Here is a 23,619-nt window from a genome sequence, read left to right as displayed (position 1 = left end):
ACCCACGTTAAACTTAAAAAAAAAAATTGCAGAAAGCCACTATTTGTACAGGGATTTGCCATTAGGAAACTCAACATCACATCGCAAATTTATGAAAGATCCTTGCCTTTTCTACAGGCTTGTAATATATTTCAATAGCATGGTTGTTTTGCTCAAAAATTGCTAAAAAATTAAAAAGAAAGCAAGGGCTTGAAACTCAAAGAAAGAAATCAGAACAAATTGTTATAGTTCCATTGAATCATTGGTGTACATTTGTCCAGATAAAAAATACAGCAGAAATTAAAAAAAATGACATTACATGTCAAATCTTATTATCCAGGCGAGGCGGAAGAGCAATGATGATGATTTGATTAAATAATTTAAACCTCAAGAGGAAGGAAACCCATTTCTTTGAGCACATCTGCACATTCTGGTTGAGCCTCCTTCTTCATGTACCCAAGAGCATTGGGATATCGAGTTTTATCCACCACTCCAACGTTCTTGGTGAGGAGGATCCTGGCAGAATCAATGCTCCGGAATGGTTCATTGCAATCGGGTCTGGAGCTCTCCACCAACCTGACCTCACAGATATCATCCTCATGGTCTCCCGCCACGGGGAGGCGGTATGTGCCGCTGTTGTCAGTTGCACCCTCCACGGTATATGTCTCAGTGCCATTATCACGGTTGTTACATACCAATTTCACCTTAGCAGCTGCATGGACATATACATAACAAGAAGAGTTAGCGATTTTGAATCATTTCAAGAATATAAAAGCCGAGAATATCTTTATCGTTAGGTTGATGATCAGCATATACTAATTAAACCATTAACTACTCCCTTTACCTGGTATTCCCTCGCTGATTTTGGTCTGGAACTCAACGCGGCAAGGGTCACAGTAGACCTTGCCTTCAACATCCAAGTAATCTGCTGCATAGGCAGAGATGAGAAGGGAGGAGAAGCAAAGAACGAAGGCAGCAATGGTGAAACTCTTTGCCATTTTTATCTTTGATTACTCTTGGTGTTCGAGGAATTATGCATGAATGAATATTGCTTTTATAGAGAAAAAGATAGGTGAAACAAATTGTTCTCGTGCGGTGGTTACTGAAGTTATGCTATTCTAAGGCTTACGAGGGAAAATAGATGCGTACTATAAGGCTATTTTAACAAAATGTCAAGTTTCCCTGGTTTTTTTCCAGTAGAATAGGTAAGCTCATGACCTGTTATCACTCTTTTTTTTTTTCTTTTTTTTTTAAATTTATGCAATAATAAATAACCACAGAATTTCCCATCTCTATGTATCCCATAATTAGAAACTATATATAAAAGAAGATACAAGAACTTGCGAATCTATCCCATTATTATCTTGATGTGGGTGAGAAAAATTTATGTCTATATCCTTCTCTTTTTTTTTTCCAATAAGAACTAATATAAATCAACAAGATGTTTAGTTGTACGACAGGTAAATAAACAATGCCCATTCATTCCACTCCTATAACAAATATTTTCTATTTTCTTGGTATCTATGTTATGTATATTCTTCTCCTTTTCTTGTTTCTCCTTATTTTATGGAGGTTTGTTAGAATTATGACCATTATATTTGTAGAAATTAATATGTCGCTCATGGCCACATTCACAACCTCTACTATGACCGCCAACCATGACCATTATTATTATTATTATTATTATTATAGCATTCACTTCAAGGAATGGAGCTGAACAAGTCAATCGTTATTCATTATTTCTCATCAAAAACTTATTATTTTGTTCAATTACAAGGAGATATGAAATCAGTTTATAATATTTCTTAAAACCTCATTTTCTACGTTGTTGTTGCAGGAGCACATTCGAGGAATGAAAAGTAGATAATGTTTTTTCTAACATATCTCTATCAATGATATTATCCCTATATAATCTCAATTTAGAACTAATATAAAGCATTGCAGAATTATATTCACTTACTGATTTTGAAATCACTGATTTTGAAATCCTACAATCGTAAATGTATCCATCATATTGAGCTTTTGAAAAAATAACTATCTTTTGATGGTCATATCTTTCTTTCAAGTTTTGTTAAAGAATAACGGGATCTTTGATTGTGAGATACTCAATTTTCAACTCCTCGTAAAGATGATAACGTAAGAAAATCATGGTCTTTGCCTTATTTTGACTAGATGATTCATTTCCATCTTTAATGGTGTCTCTATAACCTATGGCATTCAAATAAATTTTGGCATCAATGACCTATGATAAATAATTCTTACCCATAATATCAAGTTCCATGAACTCAAGTTTGACAAGATTTGCCATGGTTACTTCATGAAAAATATCAAATGTTTTAGAAATTTTGTTTAAACATTATAATAAATATTGAATAAATTAACATTCGGTTAAATATTGAATAAATTTGTTATGAACTTAAAAAAAAAAATATGATTCACTTAAATAACTAGAAAGATTAGAAAAAAGAGAGTAGATAAACATATATTCTATCTTTTATCCATAAATCAAATATGATTATTTGCTTTAAGACGGAAACGAGAAGCAATCTAGCTAATAACGTATTATAAAATTATATATTTAGAAGCAGACAATATACTCAATAAAAAGCAAATAGAATAAATAAAAATAATAAAGATTAGAAAACAAAGAGAGAACATTCTTATTTCATGTAATCTTGTAAATATATTCATACAACTATATCTTCTTAATAATGCTTCTATTTATAATTTAATGTACATTCATATTTATAAGCTCAAAGGTAAATAAAAAGACGTAGAATTCAAATGAATTTGGAAACCATGAATGGACATGAAGTTAAAGAGATGGAAAATGACAAATAGACATCTATGTTTATATGCTAAAATTTAAACAATTATAATAAAACTCTTAGTAAAGCATACATATAAAACATTATAATAAAAGTGATGAAATATATGCTAAAATTATGTTAAAGCAATTTTTAATGATTAATTAATAAAATATATCTTTTATTGATTGATTGATTCTTTGATCTCTTTAATTACAAAGTATAGCAATCAATAAATAATTGATTTCGAACACAAATAAATAAATTTGTAAACAAATAATTGCTTGTTCTTATCTATATTTTTATACGTAATATTTTAATATTATCCATCCATGCGCACTGCACGACCTTCAATATTTCTTAACAAGCTTGTTTAATTATTCATATTTCTTACCAACTCGCGAAAAGTTCTCTCAAACTCCCCAATTACTGGCTAAACTCTAAAAACTCTTAGTAAAACTTGTCATTCAAATTAATTAATTCTCCGAACCTCTTATTTCCTAGGCAGCAATCTTGAGTTTTTAGGGTCGTATATAATTGTCACGTATGAAAATAATTAACTGAAGTGCATACAACTCTCATTCTATATATAAGTAGGGATGAGAAAAAAACCGAAAAACTGATTAAACCGATTAAACTGGAAAAAAAATAACTGAAAAAACCGAACCGAAAAAAAAACGATTAAACCGATTAAAATTTTGAAAAAAACAACCGGTTTGATTCGGTTTCGGTTTTATAAGCAAAAAACTGAAAAAACCGAACCGAACCGAAACCGAAAAAATGGAAAAAAACCGAGCCAAACCAGTTTTTTGCCTAAAAAACCAAACCGAACCGAAACCGGGTCAAAACCGGTCGGTTTGACCCGGTTTCGGTTCGGTTTTGGTTTTTTTTTTCAGAAAAAAAATTTCGGTTTGGTTATTTTTTTTGATAAAAACCGAACCGAACCGAAAATGATCACCCCTATATATAAGATAATAAAATAAAAATAGAGTTGAACATTTATTATGTAAATTATTTATGCAATTATACATCAATTTTAATAATTACAAAAAGGATGATGATTTTCTGAGTAAGTATTAATTTAGTTTATAATTAAAAAATCGTTATTTTTTAACATAAAATATTATTTATCAAGCTTCTTCTCATTACAATTGTTGAAATTAGAAATAATTTATATTTATATTTGTAAATGAAACTCGAAAACTCTCTCACTCTACTTTTTGTTTTTGTTTTTTCACTTGCATAGTTTTCATCTTATATTTTTTTATTTATCTTTTAATTTATTCTAAAATGTGATAACCCTATGTGTTCCCTTAGTTAACATAATATCTCTTAAAATACTCCTAGATGATTGTTATGTGATTTTCTAAATTAATGGTCTAATCAGGATGCAACCATTAATTAAATTGATTATTTTGTTTTTGTTTCAAGATGTCTTTACTTCCTGGCAAGTCACTTTGGAGATCCAAGACGATACGATTTACAGCAAAGGATATATATGAGATTTATTAATACTAAAAAATCCTAAAAATAATATAATAGAGAAACTCACAAGTCAATAATTTATAAATAATAATAATGGTCAAATTAAGGCCTACAAACAACATAAATGATTTGCCCAAATCGAAATGTCTGAATTTCTATGCTAGAGTGATTTGGATCGGTCTTACAAGTCTGAATTAGAAAAGGAGCCGGAAGAAATAATACACATTTGCGCTGATTCGTGGACTTCTAATTATTAATATATCCATAAAATTCTCAGCTAAATGCACAGCACCACGACATCATCAAAAAATGAATTATGTGAAGTTATCAAGGCCCATAATGTTTCTCTGTTTTTTTTTTAATTAATGTGGGTGTCCAGGTCAACTTGTACGCATCTCAACTAATCCTACGGACCCTGAAGTTAACGATCATATAAGCTTCCGATAGCCATCATATTAGCAACTATAAGACTCGAACCTAAGATTATAGGGAAAACAAACCCTTTAGTCTCAAGTTCTTATCACTGAACCACCTATTAGATGATTCCCATAATGTTTCTCTTAGTCTTTACAGAAGTCACCCGGAAAATTACAAGGACAAGTGGTTTCATGTGCTTTATTTCCTATCTAAAGAAAAACTAATTTGCCTAGGGAGTTTTAATGTTTCAACTAATGTGGATTCACTGTTTGCTTCTTCTTCTTTCTTTTTTTTTTTTGTATGACCACAAGTTTTTTCTTCCCATTTCATTCCTTTCTCATTTATTGTTTTTGAGAATTTACTTTATAGTTTGCTTCAATTAACTTTTTATCAGGTTTACACTATTTCAGAGAAACATCATAACATTGAATTGATATTTAATTTACAAGAGCTATTTCAGATTATTTGTTTGACAAATAAATGGAAACAAGCTTTTTTTTATGTAAAAAGAAAACCAAAAGAAAAAAAATCGAGAAAGAAAAGAGAAAAACAAAGAAAATAAAAATTGATCGCTAGAGAAACACCAAAGTTCGCCGCCTTCCAAGAAAGCTTAGATCACAATGATTCCAGCAATATAAAAAAAGGAGGTACTATGAGGCCGGAGGAGCTCACATGCACCGCCACAATGCAGTGGCTCTTCCGATGCATGGGTGCGTGTGGTGTACGAGTCAGACTCTTCTCTCTCCATTTTCTTCAATTTAGTTTCTTATTCCATATTAACTTTTCAATTGAGTCATGGTTATGATTATACCAGATATCAAGCTCTTTTCTTTCAATTTAATCCCTGTCTTTCTAATAAATATGCAATCTAGTCCCATATTTCGTCCAACCCGGGTCCAATGAAAGTCTTGTCATATAAGAGAAGAAAGAGAAGGGAAAGAAAGAGACAAATAGCCAACCGAGTTGGTGCATTGTGATGTGCTCATGACACGGGTCACGAACATTGCGATTAACCTAGATTAACTAGAATCGGTCTAATAAGTCACAGGCTTAATATTACACGAAAAGAATGTCACCCTAAAATCGAAGTATGAAATTGTAAATTAATTCTCATAAAAAACTGCAATTTGAAGCGTGGATGTTTCATATATTTGGTCTTGAGAAGAAAATTCAAAATCGCTTGCTTCTCCAAACAAGGAAAGGAAGAACAAAGCACTCCCAAATTTCTGGCTTCTCTCATCAGCCAAGGGTCAATAACAATGGCGAAAGAAGACATATCATCGTCGGCTTCAATTATTATTGTGAGCCCACTTTCTCATTTCTCAACAACCTTCTCGATACTGTACTTCTGGCCCCCATCTTCTCTTGGGTCTTTAATCATCCCTGGAAATTCACGTGGGAGAGCACTGTAGGATTGATTGATAAATCCTTACTTTCATGATTTTTTTTAATTTTTTTTATCATATTCTCTAATAATAAAAGATTATTTATCGAATCATATCATATTGTTTATCATTATCTAATAATATCCTAGCGTGGGTTGCAGGCATCTTTGTTGCCAAATAATCCCCAGAGACTTTGTATACTCCCTACCCGTGAGATGACTGTTCCTATTGACATCTTTTTCTGCCATTACAAATCAAGATTCTGATTCATAATAAAGAGTCGGTTATTCGTAATAATAATTATTAAAAAATAATATAAATTATATCTTATAATTTTTTATTTAACGGCTAAAGTTTTTAAGTTAATTAATTTTTTAATATGGTATCAGATCTTTAATGATCAAGCAATCACGAGTTTAAATCTTATTATTCCTATTTATTTGATAAAAATAAAACACAAGATAATATAAGTTTATGTAATTTTCAAGTCCAAAAAACTTTCACTTGAGAAAATATGTTCTAAAATAATATATATCATATCTTAAAACTTTACCCAACACCTTAAGTTATTGGATTAAGATGATTTTTTGATATCTTTTTCAATTTTATTAAAACTTTTGTCATGTTTGTTAAAGAATAATATAAATCATATCTTGGTACCTCACCTAACAGTTTAAACTATTGGATCTTTGACATAATATTAAAGCTTTGATGACCAAGCGGTCACGAGTTCGAATTTCACCATCCTCATTTATGTGATAAAAATTAAGCACAAAGTAGTGTTAATCTGTGTAAGTTTCAAGCCCAAAAAGCTTTTACTTGAAAAAATATATTAAAAAATAATATAAATTATATCTTGATATCTCATTTAATAACTTAAATTTTTAGATTGGATTGATTCTTTAACAATATCATCTCATCTCTGCCACTGCCCTATTTCAGGAACGATGAAGGAAGGCTCAGCTAAGAGATGGAGTTCCCTTCTCCTTCAGTAATGTTACAGAATATATGGCTGAGAGAGGGTGAAGAACTTGCATTCTGTTGTTTATTGAATTTCCTTATATTCCATTCCAGAAAAATTGTTAATTTGTGTCTGGAGGAATAATTTTATGGATGGGTTGCCTGCTATTATTGTGATACTGTTAATATGATTGCGTAATTAATTTTGGTTTTTAAATATATTATTAATGGAAATTTATTATATTAAGAAGTATTTTAAAAACTCTAATTAAAGATTCCAAATTTTACCATCAAGTCACTTGAAGATTGTTAGGTTTAACAATTAGGAACCACACTTTTTACTTTCAATATTTTCTTTCCTCTAATCTTTTAAAATTTAATTCTCATATTTAACCGTCATCCACATGCCACCTCAAGATTTAGGATGAAGATTTTTATATTTTGTGCAAGAAATCCAAGTATAGTTTTAACACACTATCCAGGTAATTTCCGAGTCATAAATAGCAAGAGTTGACTCAGGTTAATAAAAAATTATTTTTTAAAATATGAATCAAAATAATGTGGTTCTGATAAATTTATTTTTTAAAAAAAAAATTAATGTGTAATGGCCAAGTTTTAACCAGATTAGATCCAAGTTTATCAGTCATCAAGTCATCCCGAGTCTTTGCTCAAATCTATTAGTTTTTTTTTCTAATTTTTTCTTCAAATCAAACTAATCCAAGTTTTGGATTGGGATCAACAATGACCCAAGGCAACCTCCTGGACCGGTCTGGTTTTGAAACAATGAATCAAAGTATTAAAAAACCCATTGTCAACAATCAATGGAATGATGGAATGTTACTAAAGCCTCCTAAACCCAACGTAGCATTTAAAATATGTATTCAAATATATTTAATATATATTAATTACAAAAAAAAAAATTCATATCAACATTCAAATCTATAATAAAATTAATGTAAAATGATAAAAAAAAAATTGTGAAATAATTAAGTTGATTTTGTTTTTAAAAATATAAAAATAATTATTCTATTTTTAAAAAATAAAAAGATCAAAATATCTTACTCATTTTTTTTATTCTAGAGCTTAATTTGTATTTTTACCGTGAAAAACAAAAATAAAATGATTAATTTAACCTTGTATAATGTATAAAAAATAATTATTTATATGAAAAAATCACTTCACAAAAGGTTTTTTTTTTTTTTTTTAGCCAATAGCAATATCATCAGATTACTATTTCAATAAATAATAATCTGAATCTTGTGCTGCATTAATTTCTCCTTCACTTTTTGTTTTTTTATTGAAGTGAAGTTGCCGCCCTCTTCCTTGATTTTTGCAAACCTGTGAAATTTGACATGTTCAATGAAGCTTTCTGGAGTCAACGGTTGAAAAAGTGCGTTGCTGCATAAAAGTAAAAAACAATTTGAAAAATTCCAAACACTGTAAAAAGGTTGAAGCTTCGCCGGCTGATAATTTCTGTTTTTGGTTTTTTTGGATATTTTTAAAAAATATGTTTTATATAAAAAAATATTATATTAATATTTTTTAATAATTTTAATATGATATTAAAAATAAAAATTAAAAAAATTATTTTAAAAATCATTTTAGTAGCTAAATTTCAACCATACACTTAGAAGACTCTTCAACTAGAATAGTCTTCTAAAGGTAAAACTGTTGAAGTAATCCGTTCAAAAATGTCAGTGCATTTCCCTCTGCAAACATTTCCTGTACAAGCCATGACCAATCCAAAGGAGTGATAGAATAGTCCTCTGGGCATTTTTCTTTCTTTTTGTTGGCTTTAATTTGCACTGGAAACCTCACTGAAGACACCTTGATCACACTTCTCTCTGGTTTCTTAATAGAACTTTAGGCATCATTTACAGAGCTTCGTTCACTAGCTCCATCATAATCGTTTATTTGATAACCAACCTTGCATTAACAAGTCTCAAGGATGGTGTCTCTCCAGAACTTGCCTAATACAAAAACAGTTCTTTCTGTGGTAGCTTCTCTTGCAGCTTCAGCAGTGCTGATTCCAACAGCTGCCAATCTTCGCATTTTTGCTCATCTTTTCCGTCCTCAATTCACTCTTGTTATAGAAGAATATGGACCGGATTACTTCTGTGATGAGTTGTTTTTGGCTGCTGAGACTTATCTGGGAACTAAATCGGCTCCATCAATTCGAAGAATAAAGGCATGCAAGAAGGAGAAAGAGAAAAAACCAGCGATTTCCCTGGACAGAGACCAAGAAATTCTTGATGTTTTTGAAAATATTGAAGTAAAGTGGAGGATGGTTATTAGAGAAAACTCTGAGGTTAGAAATTATACCTTAGTAGCACGACTAAGATCCTATGAGCTGGTTTTTCACAAGAAGCACAAAGAGAAGGTCCTGGGTTCTTACCTGCCGTTCATTTTACGGCAGGCGAAGGCCATTCAAGAGGAAAACAAGGTAAGACAGCTCAACAGTCTTGGAGGTTTATCTTGGTTAACATCAACCATAATAGATCATCCGATGACCTTTGAGACCATTGCAATGGATGAGAGGCTCAAGGAAGAAATAATAGGTGATCTGAACACCTTCGTGAAGTCAAAGGAGTACTACAGAAAAATCGGGAAAGCTCGGAAACGTGGATACCTGATACACGGTCCTCCTGGAACAGGAAAGTCGAGCTTGATCGCCGCCATGGCTAATCACTTGAACTACAGTATCCATGACTTGGATCTACAGGATGATAATTTCCTTACAAGTTACGATATTAGGTCAGTGTTGCTTCACCATTTAGACAAAACTATACTTGTCATCAAAGATATTGATTCCACTGTCACAGTATCATGCCGAAGGCGGAGATTTGAGCCAAGGAAGGTGGTTGAGGTTCAAAAACAGGTTGTTATAACTTTATTGTCTGCTCACACACATGCTTGCAATGAAAAACATTTTGCTTAACGACACCGTTTCTTATGTCTCGGACGTGTTGTGTTTTTTATCAACAGGCTATGCTCTTAAGGCTACTGCAGTTTATTGATGGACTTTTGGCTGCCTCGCATCAATGAACTCATCATTGTTGTCACAACTAGCAAGAACGAGATGCTCGACCCAGCTTTGCTAGTTCCTGGTCGCATGGACATGCATATTCACATGCCATATTGTACCTTTCCTGCATTCAAGCGATTAGCACGCAGATATTTCGGTTTCTATGACTTGAAGCTCTTCGAAGAGATTCAAGGGATTCTAGAGACGGTTGAAGTCACCCATGCAGAGATTGTACGAGAGCTAACAAAGAGCCCCGACTCCTTCCAGGGCGTTGCCGAATTCCTCCGTGAGAAGAAGTTGGAGAAAGATGAGAAACTGAGGTTGCAGAGAAATCAGAGGGGAGAGGAAGAGCATCAAGAGGAGAGGTTCTTATAGCCTATAGATTTTGATTTTAGATCGTATATAAGATTATGAAGATCATTTCCAAAAAATACAGTACAACATCGTTAATTTTGTAGTCGGATCAGAATTGGATGGGGGGAAAAGCCAAAATAACCAATTGAAAAATAATTGGGTCCAAGAAATTTGAAAAAGCAGCAATAGTCGTTGGCTACCAATATTATAACCCAACAAATATTTCTGCTAATACATATAGTTGACTGAAACAGGGATCAACACCAACTGAGATAAGGTACTACAAAAATCCTTTTGAAATAAAGCAATAGCACAACACTAGGGGAAATCATCCTACTCCCATTCACGCTTTCAAGGACCAGAAGGTTATATTAGCACGGTCACTGCATAAAGAAATAATTCAGCCGATGTTCATATTATCTCTGCAAATCTAAATAAATGAATGATTCGAAGAATGGACAATAGGCAAAGGACCCACCTCGGCATCTTCACCCTCACCAGTTCTGGCGGAGGTTTCCATCTTCTGGTCTTCTGTCAAAATAAAAACTCAAATAACAGGTCAATTGTCCACTTAAAGCTTAACAGTAAGCAAATATCTAGAATCATACGTGCACAACAGGCAACTCATGCTTGCAAGCAACAGGCTCAGGTTAAAGATGTCCGTTAAAAATACTGCACAACCACTATGGTCGCTTACTGAGAATCTGGCACATTTTGTACTTGTGAAGTCAAATAATCAAATGCATATAGATTTTACTTTGTCAATGGGCCATCACTTTTCAATTTTGCTTGCTCATTCCATTCAGTAAGATACTAGTAAACCCAAGTACCCAACAGCTCCAAGTAAAAGCAAGAAATCATGAATAGTTCTTGCAATGAATGCAGCACTTACAGGATTCGCAAACCTCGTAATGATACAAAGTCAAATGCATCGATTTTGTCATTTATTTATCTTATTGTTCTGGAGAAGGGTCTAAAGAGAATGGGATTTCACTACATCTCAGACTTTAACCCCATTAATATAGAGGACAGATTAACATGATTCTTCATAAAATAAATGAAAGCTGAGCCCTAAGGAACTTTCAAGAATAGGAACTTTCAAGAATTAAATCTATAGATACCTCCATCCTCAGGAATATCAGAAGTCCACAAAGTGAGGTTGTCCCTCAACAGCTGCATAATCAAAGTGCTGTCCTTGTAAGACTCTTCACTCAGGGTATCCAGCTCTGAAATAGCTTCATCAAATGCTTGCTTTGCAAGATGGCAGGCCCTAATAGACCCCAAGAATGCAATAAAAAATTATATCTATAAAAATATAAGTTTAAGGCTTTTCCCACATATAAGCAAATCACATTCTGCATACCGTTCAGGAGAGTTCATAATCTCATAATAGAACACAGAGAAATTAAGAGCCAGGCCCAGTCGAATGGGATGGGTGGGAGAAAGATCACTGGCTGCAGTTGTTGTAGCAGTCTGCAAGAACCAGCAAACATGCAGAACTAATTGTTCATATAGGCAACCTTATCCAGAAAAATAAAAGGAAAACAACGGTAAATATAGCAGATTCAATGGAAAAAAATGCCATAGAAAATTGGCAGAAGATCAAAAGGCCATAACCAAAGAATGCTCCCGTGGGAAAAGCAGATGAAGAATATCTATAGAGAGGCGACAAGCCTTGTTAGATGCCAAGCCGGGCTCTGCTAATTTAAAACACCAAAAAACAGATGTGCAATGCTTTATGCAAGTTAAAGCAATCTCTGGCCAATTTAACAGTAAAGTAGGATGTTACAGTAACCTTACAAACTTCAGGAATGCAAGTTCCAGTACCTTTCTCCTTCTAAGAACCAACTAAGCAGAAAGAAAAAGTGTAGAAAAATGTTGGTAAACACTTGGGGTTTTCAAAAACAGGTTCAAATGAAAATTCACCTTTCATGATTGAGCACATGCTTCTGATTTCTATTAATCCAAACAGCAACAGTGAGTGCAAATGACTGGAGGAAAGAACTATCTCTGAATCAGTTTAGTGCAGATGAGTGGAAACCAGGCTTCGATTTTCTTCCATTCATATCACTTTAGTAGGACGTGCTTAAAGCAAGTCAAGGCTTTAAGCCCTAGAATTTAACCATTGCATCAATGAACAAAACAAAAAATAGACATACATACCTCATATGCCTTAAGTGACTGATCAGCAGCCTCTTTCCTCTCATTACCACTCTTGAACTCTGCTAGATACCGGTAATAATCACCTTTCCTGCACCAAACCCAAAACCCTTCATAAAATCCACATGACAATTAAAACCCACTACGTCCACATAAGCAAATTCATAATAAAACCACAAACAAATCCACCCTCACATCTTGTAGTAAAACACAGTGGATTCCCCAGCTGTACATGATGGAATAAGATGCTCATCAATCACTGTCATGATATCATGGCAAATGCCTGTTAACTCTGCTTCCACCTTCTGCCTATACTCCTTGATCCTCTTCACATTCGTCTCATTCCCTTTCGACTCCTCCTTCTGCTCAATAGATGACAAGATTCTCCACGACGCCCTTCTCGCACCGATCACATTCTTGTAGCCCACAGAGAGTAAGTTTCTCTCCTCCACCGTTAGTTCAACATCAAGCTTTGCTACTTTCTTCATCGCATCCACCATTTCTACATGCCATCACATAAACCATCAGCATTCCAAGTTCTAACAACTTCCAAAGAAAGTATCCACATCATAAATTTCTTTCTCTCTTTCTTTTTTAATTTCAACTCTAAATTAATTTCGACGCTCAGGAATAATTTCATTTCTATTTTACTTCACGGTTTACGTAATCATAAATAAATAAAAATAATAACTGCTAAATCAGCAATTATTATTATTATTTTCTTTTTTGGCAAGATCCTACATTATCAGATAAAATAAGAAAGAAATTAAGAAAAAAAATCCTAATCAAATTACTTGCTAGCAAAAAAAATGAAATCAGTCAAAAGTAATTAAAATCCGTAACATTAATTAGACGTAATTAACTTTTAATATCCCAAAAAAAAAACAGACAAGAATTATTTTCAATAATTATTTCAAAGCAAAGATCATAAGCATAAAATGTAGGTTAAACAAGTTAATGTAATCCATAAATCTGCGATCGATCATGTGACTTTGAGTCTATAATGAGCAAAAACTGAGCATGAAAGCACAGATCTAGAGAGATAAAGCACAAAGACGCATGTAAATATATCTAGAGAGATATAGAGGAACTGACCATCGTAGCGTTCAGCTTGCTCGGCGAGCTTGGCGACGTAGACGAAGTTCTCGCGATCTTTTGAAGAATCCATGGCTATTGCTGATTTATCTTTCTCTCTCTAGAAAGTCACACACAAAGGCTAGCTTGCTGTCAAAATGTAAGCCGGGTACAGAGAAAGAGAGAAACGAGTGGAAAAGGAGAGGTTGCTTTTTCTTTCTTTCTTGTGTTTTTTCTTTACTGAAGAAAAAGGTGCATCTAAGCCCTCTGACTATCAAACTTGTTTTATTTTAGTCCTTCTCACTTGCAATAGCTTTCAATTGCACCATCAATGTATTGTAATGGTGAAATCTTAGCTTTTTTTTTTTTTTTACTTTTCATTTCACTGGTGTTGTCATATATATATATATATATATATATATATATATATATATATATATATATATATATATATATATATAATACTTGAAGATGTAAAAAATTAAATCTGATTAATGTTATTATGATAAGAAATATATATATAAAATCAAGAAAGAGTGCTCTAATAGAATTATTTGGTGCTTGATGTTGCATCAATTACAATTCATTAATCAGAAGAGGGCCTAATTGGAACATCTATGATAGTTAGATGGGCTTCTTGTAGTTTACCTTTTTATTTATTTGTTCGTTGACTTGGATTAGCCGGTGCCGGTAAAGACATCAGAGCTCGGGGGTCAGCTTGTGGGGTCTGATTATGATGGGCGAAGGGTGGGTGAACGATCAATGAGTTAGTGGCACGTTGGGGTTTGGTTTGATGCTGTAATGGCTTCAAATAAACCGAACTGGACTCAGTAAATGTCACATCTGATGCTGTACGGAGGGCGATGCCCTGACGCACAGCATCAGAGACTTCAGTAAAAATCAAGCACAGCCTGAATCCTTCACTCGGAAGAGTTGATGAACGCGATGCAGCAAGGTAAATCTACTCGTTAACTAAACTTAGCTTGTAATGGAATATATATAAAAATACTGATTTAATTTAGACGAATTTAGTGCACTTTGGTTTAGCTAGAATGATCTAGCTCAGGCACGTTAAAAAACAAAAAATAATTATCATAAATTTAACTCATTAAAGGAGTTATTAGCGTTTTGGTACGTCTAAGATCTAGATTCTCTCCATGATGGTATGTTACATGTTATTTTTTATTTAAAAATATATTAAAATAATATTTTTAAAAAATTTATTTTTAATATCATTATATAAAAATATAAAAAATAATTTTAATATAAAAATTCAAATTTTAATAAGAAAAAAAATTGAAACTTAATATTAAACATTTCTCGATGAGTTTGAACATTCTGGTTAGCTTTTAAATAAAATAAAGAAAAACAGTTGGTTTTATTTTTAATTTTTAAATATTACAGTGTATTTTAATATATTTTTGTATTCTTGTTCTTTTTTCTTTTCTTTTTATCATGTGGCTTCTTCATTTTACAACAAAACAAGGCAATGCCTTTATGGAAGACATTAAAAATCATCCATACAAAAGACTTACATAAAGAGAAAAGCAATAAAGAAAGCAACACAGACAGAATCTATAGCATAAGATTTTCTGAATCACATGTATCATGCTATTGCTCCACTTGAACAAAACAGAACAAGTCATGCTCATGCATTGTGTAGGAGAAATAAGGTAATCACCTAAATGTTAGAAAAAATATGTTTGTTTTGCGGCCAAAAAATATTTTGAATTTTTTTGAATTTTTTTTATGTTTTTAGATTATTTTGATATGTTAATGTCAAAAATATTTTTAAAAAAAAATTTATCAATGTTTTCTCAAGTAAAAATCACTTTAAAAACACTATCGATATAACAATCTCAAACAATATCTTAGCACTTTAAAAAATTATTAATTTAATATTTTTTTTTAGCAAAAATCACTTTAAAACAACCATTATGATAATTTCAAACAACATCTTAGCACTTTTCTACGCATAGCCAAAAGAAATTCTTGGTATGTTGAAGATTGTATTTGTTTTTGTGGTAAAAAATATGATGTGGTTTGACCATAATGAATGAATGTTTAGTAAAGTGGGACCCATGTCAAAACTGTGTTACAACTAGAGTTTATCAAAAGCATGTTTTATCTACTTTTAACATTCATGTGCACAAAAGTGATTAGCTAGAAGACCGTTCAATTATTTGTTTACCAAAATACTTAAACGTATCTTCTCTTCCATGCTTTCCCGATAACCAGTGAAATTATTATTCTTAGCATCCACATCTTTCAATCTCCTCACCGACCTTGTAACAACCCCAAAATTTTCCAGCAATATATTTTAAAAATTTATGATACTTTTTTTAAAAAAAACTTCGGCAGGGTTTCCCTTAATGTAGCCTATCCCAAGTTATCGACAAAATCAACATTAGTCCCTAATCAACCATATCCACAATTCAATGTTCTTATTATAATCCAATATATCGTAATCAACAATATTTCACTTTCTCTAACATATCAACTCAATAAATAATTATTTTGCTAAAATGAAGAAAGAGTTATCTTAACCATGATATTTTTTTATGTTTTCAGATTATTTTGATATGTTAATATCAAAAATATTTTTTTAAAAAAAAATTTATCGATGTTTTTTCAAGTAAAAATCACTTTAAAAACACTATCAATATAACAATCTCAAACAATGCCTTGGCACTTTAAAAAATTATTAATTTAATGTTTTTTTAGCAAAAATCACTTTATACTTCCTTCAATTATATATATAATCTTTTAAGTACTGTTTATCACAAATGATATTAACTACATGCTTATATATATATCACCATTATAATTAGAAAATATTTACACAACAGAGTACAGGTTAAATAAGCTAGTCCATTTAAATTCATACATACACAATATTATAATCTTCAAAATATATAGATAGTAATGTTATTATCAACAATTTACATATCCAAAAGATTTACTGGTAATAGAAGTAAACTCTAAAACTATTAGGAGGCGCGGTATTGAGATGAACTTGTATAATGATTTAAAAGATAATCATGGTTAATTAGAGCATTTACATTTGCATTAACATATAAATATATACATTAGTTACTCACAAATTTTCCACATTTACTATCATCTTCCAAGTACTATTCACAAATCAATAATCCAAAATTCAAACTTGTCCACATCATAGAACTTCACTTCCAAACCAGCACAGCTGGACTACCAGCACTAGTTCCATACCAGCACAGCTAGCCCACCAGCTGCCCATTCACAGGGCACCAGTTCTATTCCAGGATAACTGGCTCACAAGTCTTCCATTTTCAAAATAAATTATCATGGGAAAATCTACTAGCATTCCACATAACATTTCATTGATCAAGGGAAAATTTAAATATCTAAAGCTCAGAGAAAAAAAAATATTCAAGATATTAAACACCTACCTGGTGTTTGCGTCCTGCTAGCTGAACCTATCTACTAAGTGGTTCTTGTAGCCTCGTCCACTCCTGCAGGTTCATTTCATTACCAATTAAATTTTATTTCAACAAAATCAACTTGTCATCAATTTAATTATTTCAGTAACAACATCACCACAAAACCACTTTACTTATCAAACCAGCAAAACAACTCATTGTTAATTTAATTACTTCATCAACACATCACCACATAATTCATTTAATTTTCAACAACAATATCAACTCATCACTAATATAATTTCTTCATCATCAATATTACCACATAACTCATTTAATTATCACTCAACAATATTAATTCATCACTAATATAATTTCTTCATCATCAATATTACCACATAACTCATTTAACTATCAAACAACAATATTAACTCATCACTAACATAACTCTTTCATCATCAATATTACCACATAACTCATTTAATTATCACTCAACAATATTAACTCGTCATCAATATTACCACATAACTCAACAATTAATTATTGATCCAACATTTTCATTCATTTTCTTTCTCTAGGCCGAAACCCCTCCTCCAAATAACCCATAATTATTTTTTCTTTAATTTCACAAATTGAAACATTACCCGCTATTATTTCATTTATTAAAACATTAATTCATCATAATTTCATAAATTAACTCATTCAACCTCACAACTCATACCATAATTATACACTAATACAATTGAATAAAATCTTAACATATTAAATATATCAATTTAATTGAGAGGAAAAGATTTGTTACCTTTTAATTCAAAGAAATAAGAGATGGAAAGCTTGAAATCACCACACAAATTTCTTTCCTCCTTCTCCCCTTATTTTCCTCTCAATGTCTCCCTTCTTTAATAAAAAAAATCTTTTGTTCCCCTTTTGAGATTTTCTTGTCCAAACCCTTCCTAATAAACTTTAATCACTAGTTATATCTCCTTTCTTTTTTATTTTTGTGAATTTATTTTGGATGAACTTTGATAAATTTCACTCAATTCTTCTCCCTCTCAAGCCCTACCATGGCCGGCCACACCTTCTTTAAATTCCACTCCCCACTTGTTTATATATTTACAAGTTTTCCCCTCTTTTTCATTTAAGTCCTTCCTTGTTTTGTTTTAAAACCATTTGGCTCAAAAGTTTGACTTATTCAATTTAATCCTTGTCCCATATTCACATTATTAGATAATAATTTCCACTCCATTAACTTCTATATATATATATATATATATATATATATATATAATTATTTGCCCCCTTTTTTTTTGTAAGTCAAAATACAAGAATTTACCCGGGAGTTACAGACCTCTTCCCTTCTTAATGAAGAACTCTATTTACAGACATCGTTCTTCTTCTTCTTTTTTTTTTTTTATCTTTTTATAGCTACAAACGATTGCAAAACCTATAAACCAACACCAAATCTACATAAACCAACATCCACGACCAAGATCTACAAAAACCACCACCATATCTGTTTTTCTTAAGTTCTATAAACCTTTTTTTTGTATACAAGCAATTATTTTTTTGCAGAAAAATCTAGGTAAATTTTTTATTTCAATATGTCTTCAATTTCATCTGTGCATGTTCTTGTAAATATTGAATCTAACCAGATCTTGTTCATTGTCGAAATTGTATCCCTATTTATTGTTGCAGGAACCATTGATCTGTTCTTCATAATTCTAGTAAGCACTTGTGGTTCTAATCTTCTTTCTTAGTTGTATTATTTAAGAGATTGCTAACTTTGTTGCTTCTGATTTTTCATAGAGTTAATAAAGTGTAGTTGCGATTATTTTGAGATAAAAAATATATATGAATGGATGAAATGATGTAGAAAGTCAGAATTTAGTAAATGATATAGAGAGGACAGGAAAAAAACCAAAAAATTTTACTCACAACAATTATATTAGCCAGGCTCTGGGTATTAAAATATAGGAACTAAACTGAATTGGATAGAAAACGAGTATTTTAACTAGGTTTTGGATACTATAACATAGGAACCAAACTGGATACATAGTTTAAACATTACAGTTTTTAATTCATGTTCTAATTATGATGCATTCGTGTATTTGTATTTATGATACATAGTTTAAATATGTTAATGTGATCTTCTTATGATGTAGAGGTTTCATTAACTTAAAAATAGATGATGAAGCTGCAGACATAACACTACAAACAATCATTTGACCCTTTATGATAATTAATTGATGTTCGTATGAAGTAGAATAATGATATATTACAACTACTAGTTAATAGCAAATTCATTAAACATAGCCATACCATACTATCCTCAACCTTTCCTTACCATCACTTTCTTTTCATCAATATGCTTTACTAATGATAATGTATATTACATTACAAATACAAATACAAATTGTAGTACTACTTATAAAAAACAAAACTTCATGGCAAGGTTCCTTTTATTAATGCTCAAAACATAGAGTATTGAAAACTAGGCAGAATTTCATAGACAACATTAACAATAATTTGTTAACACTATAATTTTGTTATTATTATATAGCATTACCAAAATTAATTGCGTAATCCTATGTTGGAAAATTTTTTTAAGCTTAGAATATCGAAGAGTCTAAATCTCAAGATAAGAAATGTTGGACTAGAAAGATGCTACATGTATTTTGTGACATTTGCATAAGACAATTGAGAAGGGAATGAGACCCAACACTCATTTTGACAAGACTAGTTGGAAATGTGTCACTACTACCTTTAAAGAGCAAACTGGCCATAGATTCACTAAAGCACAACTGAAAAATAAGTAAGATAGGATGAAAAAGAATTGGAGGATATGGAAAAAGTTGATTTTCGAAACAGGAGTGGGCTAGAGTTCAGAGTTGGGAACTATTTCTGCCACTGAAGAGTGGTGAAAATCTAAAATTCAAGTATGATATTATTGAATCAATGTCCAAATTTTATTATAATTCTCTATTTTTTCCTTTACAATCCTTCATATTCATTTGAAGTAATGTTTTCTTTTATTTATGGGAAATATATGGAGCTAAGAAATTTAAGCATTCTGATATCAAGCCAGCTCTTTGTGGTAAATATGATATCATGTTTACAAATTTTATGGCTACCGATAAGTTTGCTTGCGCACCTTCTCAATGAATGATTTTGGGTGATGTTAGGGTGATGGGACCAAAAATACATCTAATGAAGATATTAACCTAGAGGAGGGTAGTGGAGATTTTGAGGAAGGTAGTATACAAAACTTTATTAACGATGTCAGCAACATGGTTGTTGGTGTCAATGTTAGTATTAGTACTATTAACCCTAGTAGTAGTGGTAAGAGCAAAGTCGCTCAAATTTGTTTCGATAAGAGTATTAAAAATAAGAGAGGTTTTGGATGAGAGTGTAACTTTTTTTCATGTTTAGGTAGTGGTAAGAGCAAAGCCGCTCAAAATTGTTTCGATAAGAGTATTAAAAATAAGAGAGGTTTTGGGATGAGAGTGCAACTTTTTTTCACGTTTAGATAAATTGATTGACAATGTCTCTTCAAGAAGTGGCTGCACATCTAATTTTATAGATAGGAAAGCGTGCAACATTCAAAAAGTGATGGCGAAGTTTCACTCCATATATGAAGTTACTTTTTGGAGTGAATCTTATTATTTCGCTACTGAATATTTCATGGTTAGAAGTAGGAAGGAAATGTGGACAACATTAGGAACTATAGAAAGAAAACTTCAATGGCTAAAATAATGTTGTAGAGGAGATCAAACCCCAAACCATGAGGTACATCTCAATCTTTAAAGGGCATTTCAATTATAGATCACTTCATATTAATATGAAACCCAAAATATATCATATATATTTTAGACAACTAACATTGCAATTGATGCTTATAATTCAAAACTATTTTGACTGTTAAGAGTACTAAAAATTTTAAATTCAATGTTGAGAATATTAATTTCAGATGCATTGTATATCCAGACCTAACATTCTGTTCATTTTGTGTCTTTCCTATGAAACTGATGTCCAGTGCGTGAACCTTTATTTTTTCAATACGATTGCTTTGTGTTTCTATTAAATGTTTGTGAGAGACTGATTGACACATAACTTTAATTGCAGATGTTGGACTATTTATGTTAGTGTCTTATATGTTGTTGTTGCCTTTAAATTGTTAAGGTGTTGCTAATGTGGAGCTTTGTCTGTGCTGCTTACTGTCAATTTTTAATTGTTGTCTTCGGGAGGACATACCATGTTTTTTTCATTTGTTTTATGTGTTTGTTATGTTGCTGGTAAAGACTTGTAGTTATGTACTCTATAACCAATATTTTCTTCATTTTTTTCGGCAACCACTAAGTATGCTTTTATATTGTTATTCATTATAGCATGTTGACCATAAGTCTTTTAGGAGAAAAATTTAGGTTAGAATGTTTAGTAGAGTGTGCTTGTATTGTATGTTCACGAATCACTCTTTTCCACTCTATATAATTCACCATTTCAATAAAGTTGAACACATCACTTTCAAAAATATTTATGGAATGATTAATCTGCTTTGACTCTCTTAAGGCATTTTCATTAAAGTATATCAATTTGCATCTCATAAAATAGTAAGTTGTCTTTCTTTCATTGTATATTCATGCTTTATGTTAGACCAAATTTGTTAATAACATTGTTGTTACTTTCAACACAAACAATATATGTATTAATATGACCAATTACATATTACTTGTAAGACATATATTAATTGTTTAATATATTTTAGGATGAGATGACTTTTATTGTAAACAAAAGAGTATAATAAATTAATAAAATTGAATGGAATAATGTATGAAGTGTTTTATTTTTCTTTAAAAAAATAAATGGAATAATATGATAATAAAAATTATATTTTCTATAAAAATAATGTGATTTATTAAGGTTTACACGTAAAGCTTGCAATACATCTCCATTAATAAAAACAATTAATATGTTGTTCCTTGCTTATAATTATTTAATTAAAATTATAGATAAGGATGCAAATTGGTTTAATGATCTTTTTGAAGGAGAATGTTGCCCAATATGTTTCACATGGCTACGCTGGTAGGAATAGTGGTAGTCATCTCGATTATAGTAGTGGTGCTACTAATGATAGCAATGTAAATAATGATGGTTAAAATGATGACAGTAACGGAGATGATGACGACTATACGGGAGATTCATTTTGGCATAAAAAATTTGATCGTCGTAAACTATTATTATTCACAGCAGGCGCACTTGTGTTGTATTACAATAACTACATCTATAAGCAACCCTGTATGATTTTATACAACACAGAAATGCAGTGGTTGAATGAAATTTTAAATGGGCATTAGATATGTTGTGTAAATATATTTAGGATGGATACAACGACGTTGTAGACTCTTTGTTTTGATTTGGAAACACAATATGGATTGAAACCATCAAGGAGGATCAATGTTATAGAGAAAGTCGGCATGTTTCTTTATACTTTAACGTTGGGTGCTTCTAATAGGGAGGTCTAAGAGAGATTCCAACATTCCAGTAAAACAGTGAGTAGGTATTTTAACGAGGTTCTAAAAGCTGTGTATTTGCTATCAATTGACATAATAAAATCAGTTGATCCAGATTTTCTGACAACACCACAAGAAATCACTATGAACTCGAGATATATGCCACATTTTAAGGTAATATGTAAGATTATAAAAAGTGAATATATGTATCTTTTCACTTTCATTATATAATCTAATTGGTAATTCATTTACAATTAATGTTTTTAAAATTTTGTTTTTAAAATTGTGTAGGAGCAATCGATGGAACACATGTGTATGCTTGTGTATCCCAAGAAAATCAAATACTATTAAAGGAAAGGATTACCAACGCAGAATATTATAGCAGAATGTAGTTTTGACCTGCAATTTATTTTTGTTTAGGCTGGATGAGAAGGTAACGCACATGACTCAAGAATTTTTCATGAGGTCATCTATAACCCAAATATCAAATTTTCAAAGCCACCAGAAGTTATTTTAAATAGAACAATAAGGCTTCTTTTAGAATTTTTATTTATTTAATTTTTGGTCGCGCGATACAAAATATTTTTTGTTTTAAATGTCTTGGGTGAATACAGGAAAAGTATTACGATGTTAACTCCAGTTATCTAAGTGGATATGGATTTCTGAGTCCATATAAAGGTGAAAGTTATCATCTTTTGAAATTTCATCGTTGAGGCCAACTACAAAGTCAAGTGGAGTTATTCAATTAGGTTCATTTCTCGGTTTGATGGGTAATTGAGCGAACTTTTGGGGTATGGAAAAAAATATGGAGAATTTTGCAGAACACGCCGGTGTTTTTGTATAAGACACATGTGTAAATTGTTGTCGCATCAATTGCTCTTCATAACTACATAAGAAGGAAGTTTATACAAGATGTTGCTTTTAATGAGTTTGAACGTCATCCTGATTTCGTGCCTCGGGATTTTTTACGTAATGTTGTTCCACAATCACAAACATATAGAGGCAACAAGACTTTGCATATGGATTATGTTTGAGATGGAATTGCTTCAAGTTTGATGGGAGAAC

At 31.4% G+C, this 23,619-nt stretch overlaps 3 protein-coding genes across 4 annotated transcripts; 1 reads left to right on the top strand and 2 right to left on the bottom strand.

Annotated features, from left to right (window-relative positions):
- Positions 1-205: 205 nt before the first annotated feature.
- LOC18095502 (olee1-like protein) lies at positions 206-1,024 on the bottom strand. Its single transcript, XM_006370104.3, has 2 exons — positions 824-1,024; positions 206-691 (listed from the first exon to the last, which is right to left on the bottom strand). Exons 1-2 carry the CDS (start codon positions 975-977, stop codon positions 360-362), a joined length of 486 nt encoding a protein of 161 aa, XP_006370166.1. The 5' UTR covers positions 978-1,024; the 3' UTR covers positions 206-359.
- Positions 1,025-8,609: 7,585 nt separating this feature from the next.
- LOC18095501 (AAA-ATPase At3g50940) lies at positions 8,610-10,582 on the top strand. The gene is made up of 2 exons (XM_024591966.2): positions 8,610-9,911; positions 10,019-10,582. Exons 1-2 carry the CDS (start codon positions 8,982-8,984, stop codon positions 10,076-10,078), a joined length of 990 nt encoding a protein of 329 aa, XP_024447734.2. The 5' UTR covers positions 8,610-8,981; the 3' UTR covers positions 10,079-10,582.
- Positions 10,583-13,885, bottom strand: LOC18095500 (14-3-3-like protein D). Of its 2 annotated transcripts, none has more exons than XM_006370099.3 (7): positions 13,668-13,885; positions 12,768-13,074; positions 12,576-12,663; positions 11,776-11,885; positions 11,534-11,682; positions 10,891-10,943; positions 10,583-10,795 (listed from the first exon to the last, which is right to left on the bottom strand). In XM_006370099.3, exons 1-7 carry the CDS (start codon positions 13,738-13,740, stop codon positions 10,793-10,795), a joined length of 783 nt encoding a protein of 260 aa, XP_006370161.1. In that variant the 5' UTR covers positions 13,741-13,885; the 3' UTR covers positions 10,583-10,792. The 2 variants fall into 2 exon arrangements, with proteins under 2 accessions (XP_006370161.1, XP_006370162.1); XM_006370100.3 differs by having other exon boundaries at positions 10,891-10,940; positions 13,668-13,848.
- Positions 13,886-23,619: the final 9,734 nt, after the last annotated feature.

This window comes from Populus trichocarpa, chromosome 1 (assembly GCF_000002775.5).
Source record: "Populus trichocarpa isolate Nisqually-1 chromosome 1, P.trichocarpa_v4.1, whole genome shotgun sequence".
Classification (NCBI taxonomy): Eukaryota; Viridiplantae; Streptophyta; class Magnoliopsida; order Malpighiales; family Salicaceae; genus Populus; species Populus trichocarpa.
This window is presented reverse-complemented; position numbering and strand designations above follow the sequence as displayed.